The following is an 11,566-nucleotide window of genomic DNA, read 5'->3' as shown; positions in this document are numbered from 1 at the left end:
CGTGAAGTTGTTGGATATGAGAAGTGGCGCTCAAAAGGTAAATTCTTATTAATACTAATGTGCCATAGGCTTAGGGCATAGGCTATGGTAACTCCTTACCATATTTCGTGCTATACGCTTATTTACCACTGATGTGGTTAAAAAAAGGTGCGTTATTGTTGGTAGGTATTGGTGATATTAAACCACAAATATGCCTCTAAATACTACATAAATTATTATGGCCGGGTGTCTGAGATTAGAGTACTACAGACGGTAAAATTAATTTCACGCATACTTTATCGACTGCACGTAGGTACTTTTAATAGAATCATGATTAGCCGGAGACGTAAATAAATAAAGACAGACAAATTTTATTAAAAATCGTATTCGTCCTGAGAACACCTGACTTTTGTTTGAGGTATTTCTAATTGGTTGTAAGACTTGTAAGATATATAAAATAAATAAATACTTAATTTAAATATTCAGTGTCAGTATAATCTTCCTAATTCTGGATATCAGAAGAAAACATAAGTTACTAGTATTCAAATATAGGGCTTAATTTAATTAGCTATCTACACAACAAATAAGAATCAGGGTGCAGTTATATCCTATTTTAAAGGTCGATATAAATATAGATGCGCAATTTATATAATTAATAATATTAGCTTACAAAATTGAAGGTCTCGACAGGCGACATTCACACTGACGTTCCTATAGAAAATGGAAGCAAATTCAATCAATGGGTTTATCTGTGATTTTAAGGGGAATAGTTCGGGTTGTAATCCTCCGGCTCTTTAGCGGCGTGCGCGTGCGCGAGCGCGAGATTGTCGTGTCCGTAGACGAGCCCGGCGTCGCTGTAGAACACGCCGCCCGCGAGCTCGGACAGCCTGCGCCGGCGCCGCGTGTCCTTGTCGTCGGCCATGCTCGGCGGCCGCACGCTCGAGCTGCGCCGCCGCTCCGACCCTAGTCGCGCCGGGAGACGCAGTATTGACTGAAAAAACAATAAGAAGGTGCGTTTATTGGTTAGTCAGTCAAAAGTTGTCGCACCTACTATATTGTCCGTCTAATGAACCTAAACTACACAGATTTTGCATCGAAAAAGTGTGTCAGTGCCATTATACAACCTCATATTTTAATAGTAAATGGACATAAATAGTGACACATTCACACCTTCCGCTGCTAAATATATACTGGTCTGCCAACTGCTAATAAACCACTATACCTAGCTATACCTAAATAGGTAAATACTTAAGTATTATATCAGAAAGTTGATTGCTTAGCGGCAGGTTCGTTTGGTCAGCATTAGGAGGTAAGTATCTCAACCAATCCGTTGATAATGCTATATTAGGTAGGTATATACCTCTTAGCAACACCCTCAAGTAGGTAATTAGGTATCTGAATTCCTTTACAGCGTTGTATGTAATGTAAATACAAGCGGAATCTCACAACAAGGTATACAGAGTATAGAGATCGAAGTGCCATTTTAAGCACCTGATGGTACATCGCTTTAACTACACATGGAGCTATTGAATTTTTTTAATACCACGTCTGTGACGAACATGCATACGGCCCGCCTGGTGGAAAGAAGTCACCGTAGCCTATGGACGCTTGCAATTCCAGAGGTGTTACATGCGTGTTGCCGACCCATTGAAAAACTGTAGGTACGCTCCTTTTTAGCGTTCCGTACCCAAAGGGTAAAACGGGACCCTATTACTAAGACTCCGCTGTATGTCTGTCTGTCCGTCTATCACCAGGCTGTATCTCACGAACCGTCATAGCTAGACAGTTGAAATTTTTACAGATGATGTATTTGTGTTGCCGCTATAACAACAAATACTAAAAACATAATAAAATAAATATTTAAGTGGGGCTCCCATACAACAAACGTGATTTTTTTGCAGTTTTTTTTGCGTAATGGTACTGAACCTTTCGTGCGCGAGCCCGACTCGCACTTGGCCGGTTTTTGAATTGATGTATAGGGTACTGGGCTTACCTTTGCTTTTTTCGGTAATTTGTTGAGCAGTGTGATGACAGGAGGGGAGATGAGGTCTATGGGCACCTGCGTGGGGTCAGTGGCGCCCGTGATAGCGGACACCAGCAGCCCCATGAGCAATGTGGCCATCGACCCCAGCCCGGAGTACCAAAGGTACGATACTCTGAACAACCAGAATAGTGATTCTTCGTGTTGGTTTCTGGGAAATAGAACACTTATTTATGTTATGTTAGGTCGTCAATCTTGCCTGCATGCATCCTATCCTAGAGATGACTGCTCAATTACCTATCTTAGAAATGATTACATGATTACAAAATAAATTAAAGTTTATATGGAAGCGACTGTTGGAAAGTCAATGGCACACTTTAGTTGTGACATGCTCATACATGGGCGTCTTAAGTTAATTTTGACTCTGGCAACTTATCGCTTGTCATTCTCCCCTTCTTCGATATCAGACCGTTCGATGTACAACGTAACTAGAGTTACTCTCTTAATATTATAACATTATAAGTTATTGTATCTGTTGACGACCTTTAACATTTTGTGGATTATGATAGAATACATCAGTGTTTAAAGGACGACGTGGTTTTTGTTCACCATCGCACCATTTCCTTCTGCTGTGTGCACCCCGAGACCGGGCTCTGCATAACAGGTTATAGGAAGCCCAGCATACCACGAAAGAAGAAAAATCGTGATCCATCAAGTAAGTGGCTGTCGATCAAGTGGCAAAATCAACAAAATATAACCTTTTACGTCGTCCTACAACGTCAAGTATAGATATTTCTATCATAAATTGCCACGATGGCTGTGAATGCAACCACTAATGTCGTCATGGGTACTCCCGCTATCGAAAAGCTCGACGGGAATAACTACGTCACTTGGAAGTTCGCTTTAAAGATGATCCTGATCACAGAAGGATTGTGGGATACTATAGACAGGACTTCGGACGAGGCTTTGACGGGCGCAGATGCCGTGCGCGACCAGCGTGCCTTGGCACGTGTCTGTCTTAATATAAAGCCGGCATTATATCAATACGTTCGAACAGCAACAACAGCAAAAGAAGCATGGAAAAACTTGTCAGACATATTTGAAGATAAAGGGCTGTATCGGCGTGTGCTACTCTTAAGGCAGCTACACAGGGTAGACTTCACCGAGCATGCAGACATGGCTGCATACATTGAACATGTTATGTCTCTGGTTCATCAACTCGCCGACATCGACAGGGTGGTCGATGATAAGGAGGTGGCTGAAATTTTATTGAGTGGCCTTCCAGCGGACTATGACACTTTGGTATCAAACTTAGAAACATACTGTATATCTTCAGAAGAGCTCAAAAGTGACCTGGTGCGTACTCGTCTCCTTCAAGAGGCGCAAAGGAAGACTTCAAATAATGGGAGCGCTACAACAGCGTATGTTACAAGCAAGATAAAGTGTACATACTGTCAACGTGTTGGACACATCAAGCCAAAGTGCTTTAAGTACAAGAAGGACAAGAAGCAGAAGGAGTCTACCACCACAGCTTTCTTTGCCCAGAACCGGACGGATGTATTCCTGGATTCGGGCGCGTCTTCTCACCTTTCTAATGATGCAAACTTGCTCAGTAATATAAAGGATATGAAGAAGCAAGGTATTAGTTTGGCAAATAGTGAGACCATGTCAAGTTCCAAAATTGGAGACTTAAATGTTGTTATGAATGGACAGGTGAGAACCTTTAAAAATGTCTTGTTAGTTCCCAACTTATCAGCAAATTTACTTTCTGTGTCTAAATTATGTAAAGATGGTCATTCTATTTTATTTAATAATGATGGGTGTTTTGTTTATGATAGGGGTCATAGTCTCAATAAAGCACCTAGCGACTATATAGCTGTAGCTAATTGTGTTAACGGAATTTATAAACTCTCTGGGGATGTGTCTGCGGCTGAGAGGTATAATCCTAACAGGATGCACTCTTTGGACCTGCAACCTAGGCAGGTCGCACCGAGCGCTGCAGTTGCTGTCTCTACACCGTCTGTGATGGACTTATGGCATTTTAGACTTGGTCACCTGCACTCAGCTGGAATGTGTAAGTTAGGGGATGCATGTGGTGTGTTGTTTCAGGATTCAAAAGAACTGAAGAACTGTGAAGCGTGCATTAAGGGGAAGCTTTCGGCCGAGCCTTTCCCTAAGGCTAGCAGCAGTAAAACAACAAGACCACTGGAGCTAGTGCACAGTGATGTCTGTGGACCAATGCCAGAGACAAGCCATGGAGGAGGAAAATACCTACTCACCTTCACGGACGACTTCAGCCGGAAGAGTTTTGCCTATATAATGAAGAACAAATCACAGGTATTTGATTGTTTTAAACATTTTAAAGCTATGGTAGAAAAAGAAAAGAGTTTGCCTATCCTTTGCCTACGTAGTGATAATGGTGGAGAGTTTACTAGTTCTAAATTTACTCAATATTTAATAGAACATGGTATTATCCACCAGACCACTATTCCCTACTGTTCTGCCCAAAATGGAGTAGCAGAGAGGACTTTTCGCACTTTATTTGATAAGGTACGCTGCATGTTACAGCATTCAGGTCTCGGCAAACGATTTTGGGGAGAAGCAGCAATGACTGCTGTATATTTAAAGAATAGGTCTCCCACATCGGCTTTGGCCGGACGTATACCTGAGGAGGTCTGGTCTGGCAAAAAGGTCAACCTTGGACACCTTAGGGTTTTTGGCTGTACTGCTTTTTCATTGATACCTGAACATAAGCGAAATAAATTGGATGCTAAGGCAAAGGAATACATTTTTGTGGGATATTGTGATACATCTAAAGGCTATCGCTTAGCTGATCCTTTAGATCCCACAAAGGTTATTAAATCTCGAAATGTCGCTTTTATTGAGAATAGATTTTACAACCCCTGTACAAATCCCTTGCAAGAACTTACAAGTGATAACATTATAACTTATAATGGTATGTCGAATGAGATCTGTGATATTGGTAATATTTCTAGTCAGAATAGTCAAGTAAATTCAAATAATTATAATGAAATGGAAAATAATGAAATTATTAATAATGAAATTTTAAATAATGATATTTTAAACAATGATAATAATAATGATAATAATTTGGATTCATCTGACAGAAATTCATCGTCATTTTCAGGTGGAGAGTCCGATGAGTATTGCACTGGAAGCAGCGACTCAAGCACAGCTGATTCGCCAGGTGCCGGCGGCTCACATCCAGTGAGCCTTCCCCCTGTAGCAGCTGCAAGTGATGAAGCGACTCGCCCTGTGGCCGTCGCTACACCACAACGTTCGTCTCGCTCTACGCGTAATGTACTCCCTGCGAGGTATTTAGACTATGATTTATCCTTACTCGCTCATGGTCCTCCATCGACTGATGAACCCATTACCTACGAAGAAGCTGTAAGTGGCTCTAATAGCCAACAATGGCTAGATGCCATGAAATGTGAGTATGATGCTCTAGTTACTAACAATGTCTGGGAATTGGTAGATAGACCCGTTGGTAAAAATGTAATAAAATGTAAATGGGTGTTTAAAACTAAATACGATGCTTCTGGTAATTTTGATCGTTTTAAAGCAAGATTAGTCGCCAGGGGCTTTACCCAACGGCAAGGCATTGATTATAACGAAACGTTCGCTCCTGTTGTCCGTCACTCGACAATGCGAATTTTATTTTGTATAGCTAATCAGTTAGACTTAAACATTGACCATCTAGATGTGGCAACAGCTTTTCTCAATGCTGACCTCAATGAGACTGTATATATGGAACAGCCTATTGGTTTCAGTGATAATAATAAAAATAAAGTTTGTTTGTTAAAGAAAAGCATTTATGGCCTCAAACAGGCAAGTAGAATGTGGAACTGTAAAATACATAGTCTACTTAGTGAGCATAACTTCACTCAATCTAAATGTGAACCTTGTGTATATGTAAAAAGTAACAAAGATGATGTAGTGATTTTAGCTTTATATGTTGATGACTTTTATGTATTTTACAGCGAAAACAGTTCAATTAAGCAAAATTTGTTAAACATTTTAGAAAGTAAATTTAATGTTAAAAATTTAGGTCCGCTTAAGAGCTGTTTAGGTATAAATGTTTCTAGAGATAAAGTTAAGGGAACTTTGACTCTGGATCAGAGTGAATATATCAGAAAACTACTTGTACGTTTTGGCATGGAAAATTGTAAGGCCGTAGCCACACCTATGGAAATTAACTGTAAACTTGTAAAATCTGAAAATAATGACTGTTTACAGGATGATGTTTTTAACTATCGACAACTTCTAGGTTGCTTGATGTATCTGTCTGTATGTACACGGCCAGATATATCATATGCATGTAGCCAACTTAGCCAATTTAACAACTGTTTCGATAGGTCACATTGGTTAGCAGCTAAGCGTATTTTGCGTTATTTAGCAGGTACAATTCATCATTCTTTATGTTTTCATAAGAATGAGAATTGGTCTATGTATGCTTATACTGACGCAGACTGGGCCAATGATATTACTGACAGAAAATCCTATACTGGCTATGTCATTAAATTGGGAAATTGTACAGTTAATTGGGAGTCTCGCAAACAAAGGTGTGTCTCTTTGTCATCATGTGAATCAGAATACTTAGCAATATCTGATGTATGTAAAGATGTATCATTCATTAAGAGTCTTTTGTCTGAGATTTTGCCTAAGCAAATTAATTGTACTGTATATAATGACAATCAAAGTGCTCAAAAACTTTTACAAGCTAAGGAATACTGTCATAAGCGAACGAAACACATCGACATAAGGTATCATTATGTTAAAGATTTAATATCTAAAAATGTAATTAAAGTAGAGTTTAGAGTTTGCCTACAGACAAAATGATTGCCGATGTGTTGACTAAACCATTAGGTAGAGTTAAGCATAATGAGTTTATCAAAGCTATGAACGTTTGTTAAGACTTAATTCGAAAACTAGAGCACATAAACCAAATTATGATTGTACTTTAAATTTATATTATTACTAGTATATGGTAGAGTCAATATAAATTTGTTTGAAATGTACATTCAATGTTTATTTGTGACATTTAATATGGTAGAGCCAAATTTTAAATTGTTTTATATTAATTTTCTTTTTGAAAATTTTGACTCTACTATTATTAAGATAACAGTGTGCCCTTGAGGGGAAGTGTTGGAAAGTCAATGGCACACTTTAGTTGTGACATGCTCATACATGGGCGTCTTAAGTTAATTTTGACTCTGGCAACTTATCGCTTGTCATTCTCCCCTTCTTCGATATCAGACCGTTCGATGTACAACGTAACTAGAGTTACTCTCTTAATATTATAACATTATAAGTTATTGTATCTGTTGACGACCTTTAACATTTTGTGGATTATGATAGAATACATCAGTGTTTAAAGGACGACGTGGTTTTTGTTCACCATCGCACCATTTCCTTCTGCTGTGTGCACCCCGAGACCGGGCTCTGCATAACAGCGACTACCATCCTCTCAACGCATATTATTATTTTGGATATTGGTAATGGTGGATAGGTATCTAACTAATATCTACAGGGTGGCCAAAAATATGTGCATTGCCGTTGCCAGGGAGATTTTGGGATTATACTAAGCAACTTTTACTATGGGACCAACCCCGAAATCGCGAAAAAAAAAATTTGGCTGTTATATACATTTTGGCTGGTCCAATTTCTATGGGAGGGTAAATATTATTTTCGCGATTTCTTTTGTTCACATTATTGGTTTGTATGATTACCTATCTTATTTTTTGTTTTGTTCCTTAAATATTATTATTTTTGGTATACCTACATTTGACGGTTTTTTTGTGAATTTGTGATATTTTTAAATGAAAATAACATGTAATTTCCAATTAGAAATAAATATATCTATATATCTAAAGCTAATTTAGAGCTAAAAGTGCATTCAGTAGCATTAAAATTGGGTCGACTGTCGACATTATGATAATAGAGTATACTGAACACTGAGGACGTCACCAAAATATCAACGACCACGATAAGTACCTTATACCCCAACATAAGATTTTTTTATTAGATAGGTATGTGAATTAGAATGCAACGATACTACTACTAGCTGTTGTAGCACGAATGCAACTAGTTCATCATGTTCCTAGCTTTAAATAAAATTTGAACCTCATACAAACTTTTCATCCCCTTTTAGGGGATGAATTTTTATAAACGCTGAAATTACTTTGCTTGTATTCTAATAATATGCCTTTATAGATCGATTCAAGTCACGAACTCAAAAAAAAGTTTGAGCATACAAACTTTCAACCCCTTTTTCACCGCCTTGGGGGATGGATTTTCAAAAATGCTGAAAGAAGTTTTCTTTTCCTAATGAAATATCTTTTTACGAAGTTTCAAGTTCCTAGCTCAAAATAAGACTTGAACCCCATACATAATTTCATCCCCTTTTTACCCCCCCTTAGGGTTGAATTACCAAAAATGTTGAAATTACTTTTTTTGTAATTGACTATTATGTCTTTTTATGAAGTTTCAAAGCATTTGTAATGCATTCAAACTTTCAACCCCTTTTTAACCCTAGGGGATGAATTTTTATAAACGCTGAAATAACTTTTCTTGTATTCTAATAATATGCATATATATATACAAACTGTGTATACAAAGTTTCAAGTCCCGCACTAAAAAAATGTTTGATCCTCAAGTCCATACAATACAAACTTTCAACCCCTTTTTCACCACCTTGATGAATTTTCAAAAACGCTGGTATAATTTTGCTCCTATTTTAATAAAATACCGCAGTGGAACCCCATACAAACTTTCATCTCCGTTTTAAAAGGGGTTGAATTTCTTAAAATTGCTTCTTATTTCTTGTACAAATTACAAATTTAATCTGGTGTGTAAATTTAAACTTTCTATACTCGGTGCCAATTAGATTGTCATGCATAGCAAATGCATCTTGGAATCCTTGGTACGGGGTAGTGTGAGTAGGTGTCGTACAAGTGTTACAACATAAAAATAAATAAAAATATGCAAATTGTATTTCTGAATTTTCATGATATAACTTGCGTATACTTACTTTACTTAATTGTAACTTAATAATACATAGTTAATTATACATCTACTTTTAAAACAAACATTACACTTATTCCCTTACATTAATAAGGGAATAAGTGTAATGTTTGTTTTAAAAGTAGATGTATAATTAACTATGTATTATTAAATACAAAAGTGCCATTATGTCTACCAAGAACTAAATAAAATTCTCATTTTATACTTAATGGTACATTTAAAATATTATTATACATATTTATTTTCTTTTTTTTGCGTAACGAGAATTACTTGACCCAAAAAGTGTTAAATCTTGAGTTGTACCTTTTTCGCGCTACCTGATTACAGCGGCAGGGATGCGTCACCCTTGGTTTGAATGCCATTTTATTGTTTAATTTATGGAGAAAAACAAACATTCCGAAGTTCGCTTGCGTTCGGTCGAATCTTGGTGATTTTAGTTTATTGCTTTGTTAACTGTATTGTATGTCTTTCCCATCACGGAACAATGGTGTTACGGACCTTTGGGAGGCGTGCGCGGAGCCGAAGGCAACACGTAGAAGCCCTTTTGACACTTTCGTGAAATGTAAGGGGTACACCGAGCGGATGCTGCCCTTGCCCGAGTCATGGGATGCACGCAGAGGTAGCACGCGCCAGGGTGTAACCAGGACTATTGAGAGTTGATGGGATCTAGAATGAACTAGGTTATTGGGCGAAAGCGATGGACTAAGTACTATGGGATAAAAAACCGGACGCCTGCCTACTAAAACGGTATGCAATTTTATTTCCGGCAGACGCTGACTCGCCCTCACAAGATGGGCCCCCACACAAAGCGACATCTAGGATGGCTCAAGGGCAACATCGGTGTTAGCGGCTCAGAGGTGTCGAGAGGTGTGCGCCGCTTTCTACCCAGTGGCTGTTAACAGCCACTGTGCCAACTCGCTTCTTATGCATATTTCACTTCCACCCCTGGAGCTTATAGCTCTAACGATAACGACTACACTCTGGCCGGCCGGTTAAGGCAAGCCAGAGGCAGAGACAGAGGCGTATTTACATATTTGGCGCCCCGGGCCATTGGGCCTCTGCCGCCCCCCATGACCCATGAAACAAACACAAAAGCATAATTTTTCCGCAGTGCCTTTCTGCAGAGCCTATATCGAACCTATAGCCAATTGTAAGCGATGCCGACGGCCGAGCTCTGCATAAGATCCGGAGCGTCCGATAGCGGTGTGCTGCCCTGTGAGGCTGAAGGCCGAACTGCAGAAGAACAGAGCTTAAAGCACTGGTGGAGCTGAGCTGGGACAAAAACCTATGGCCAAGATGAGCTCTGCAGAGTGCTGAAGTCCCGGATCGTCCAATTGCGGCGCTCTTCCGCGCAAAGCCAAAGGTCGAGGTGGGAAAAATCAATGTTTGGGATTGGAACAATGACCACGTGGTAGTGACACCAAAGGCCGAGCTCCGCATAAAGAGCGTCCATGCAAGGTCGAAGACCAAGCTGGAGGAGAGGAGAGCTATTGGAATTGGCTTGGAAATTGGAACCAATGTGATCTCGGCTCTCCTGCTACTCGCCCTTTGGCGTTCGCTCAAATTAAAACGAGGCGCGACTTGCTGGAAATTCAGGAATGCTTTGGGTCTTCTGGAAAGCGCGACTTTTAAGCTTTTCAGGGCTCGCAACCTGACCTTTTAGTCCGCCATAATTTTTATGAAGGTCTTCGTTTTAAGGCCAGGTCGCAATTCTTAACTTATTCTCGTAAATTTTTGTGACCAGATTCAGATTCAGATGTTTTATTGGTAAAAGGCAGTCATTTTACAAGTCAATAAATTACATAATATCTATGCTTAAATAAATTTACATTTTAGGTAGGTACTAATTGTTTTTACATATTTATAAATTCTATGATTAAATAGATTTTTTGTCGATCCAGTTTAAGGATTTTTTTCAAAATGCGGAAATTGGCATAAAGGACTTAAAAGCGCCAAAAGTGTCTATCTATATGGCGCTTAAGACGATTGTGAGTTGACCGTGATAACGACTCAACGAACGAAGTATTTTTCACTTTTACATTTTCTAAGCTTAACGCGAGGTCTACAGCTCACAGAGCCACTAGTAATAACATTGTAAATTGGGTCGTACCTATAATAGCGGCTCTGCAGCATCTCGGCCTTACGTGGTGCGCTCCCTTCGGCATCTTAGGGTCTTTAGTTCAATACCCTGCTTGCGGTCCGTCTGTTTGTTTTTTAACTATACACCTTATGTTTCCCTTCGGGCTCTGCTGTCCAGTATCTCGGTCTCCTGCCTTGCGGTTCACCTTTGAAACAACTAACCATGTCGTGTCGTGTCTGAACTCTAATTTTATTTAATACCACTAGGTATTATAAGTTCTCTTTCAATATGAATTTTGCGTATATTGATCAGTGTTTTGCTGAGTAATTAACCACTAAATGAATGATGCGAAATTTAGTACCCACTAAAAGAACGCGCTTTGTTTTTTGTGCTAAGCTCCGACTGACCCGTTCGCCAACTTCCAGGTCGCCTCTGAACTCTATACTCAATAATTATAGTGTTAATAGTGTACGGTTTTC

At 39.1% G+C, this 11,566-nt stretch overlaps 1 protein-coding gene across 1 annotated transcript in view; it reads right to left on the bottom strand.

The window, feature by feature from the left end:
- Positions 1-680: 680 nt before the first annotated feature.
- Positions 681-11,566, bottom strand: part of LOC134742108 (sodium-coupled monocarboxylate transporter 1-like) — a 64,903-nt gene continuing 54,017 nt past the window's right edge. Inside the window, exons 12-13 of the mRNA XM_063675059.1 lie at positions 1,973-2,171; positions 681-970 (exon numbers count right to left, since the gene is read on the bottom strand). Of these exons, the coding sequence (XP_063531129.1) occupies positions 737-970; positions 1,973-2,171 (433 nt within the window). The 3' untranslated portion in view covers positions 681-736. The remainder of the gene's footprint in view (positions 971-1,972; positions 2,172-11,566) is intronic.

Source organism: Cydia strobilella, chromosome 6 (assembly GCF_947568885.1).
Source record: "Cydia strobilella chromosome 6, ilCydStro3.1, whole genome shotgun sequence".
In the NCBI taxonomy this organism is placed as follows: domain Eukaryota; kingdom Metazoa; phylum Arthropoda; class Insecta; order Lepidoptera; family Tortricidae; genus Cydia; species Cydia strobilella.
This window is presented reverse-complemented; position numbering and strand designations above follow the sequence as displayed.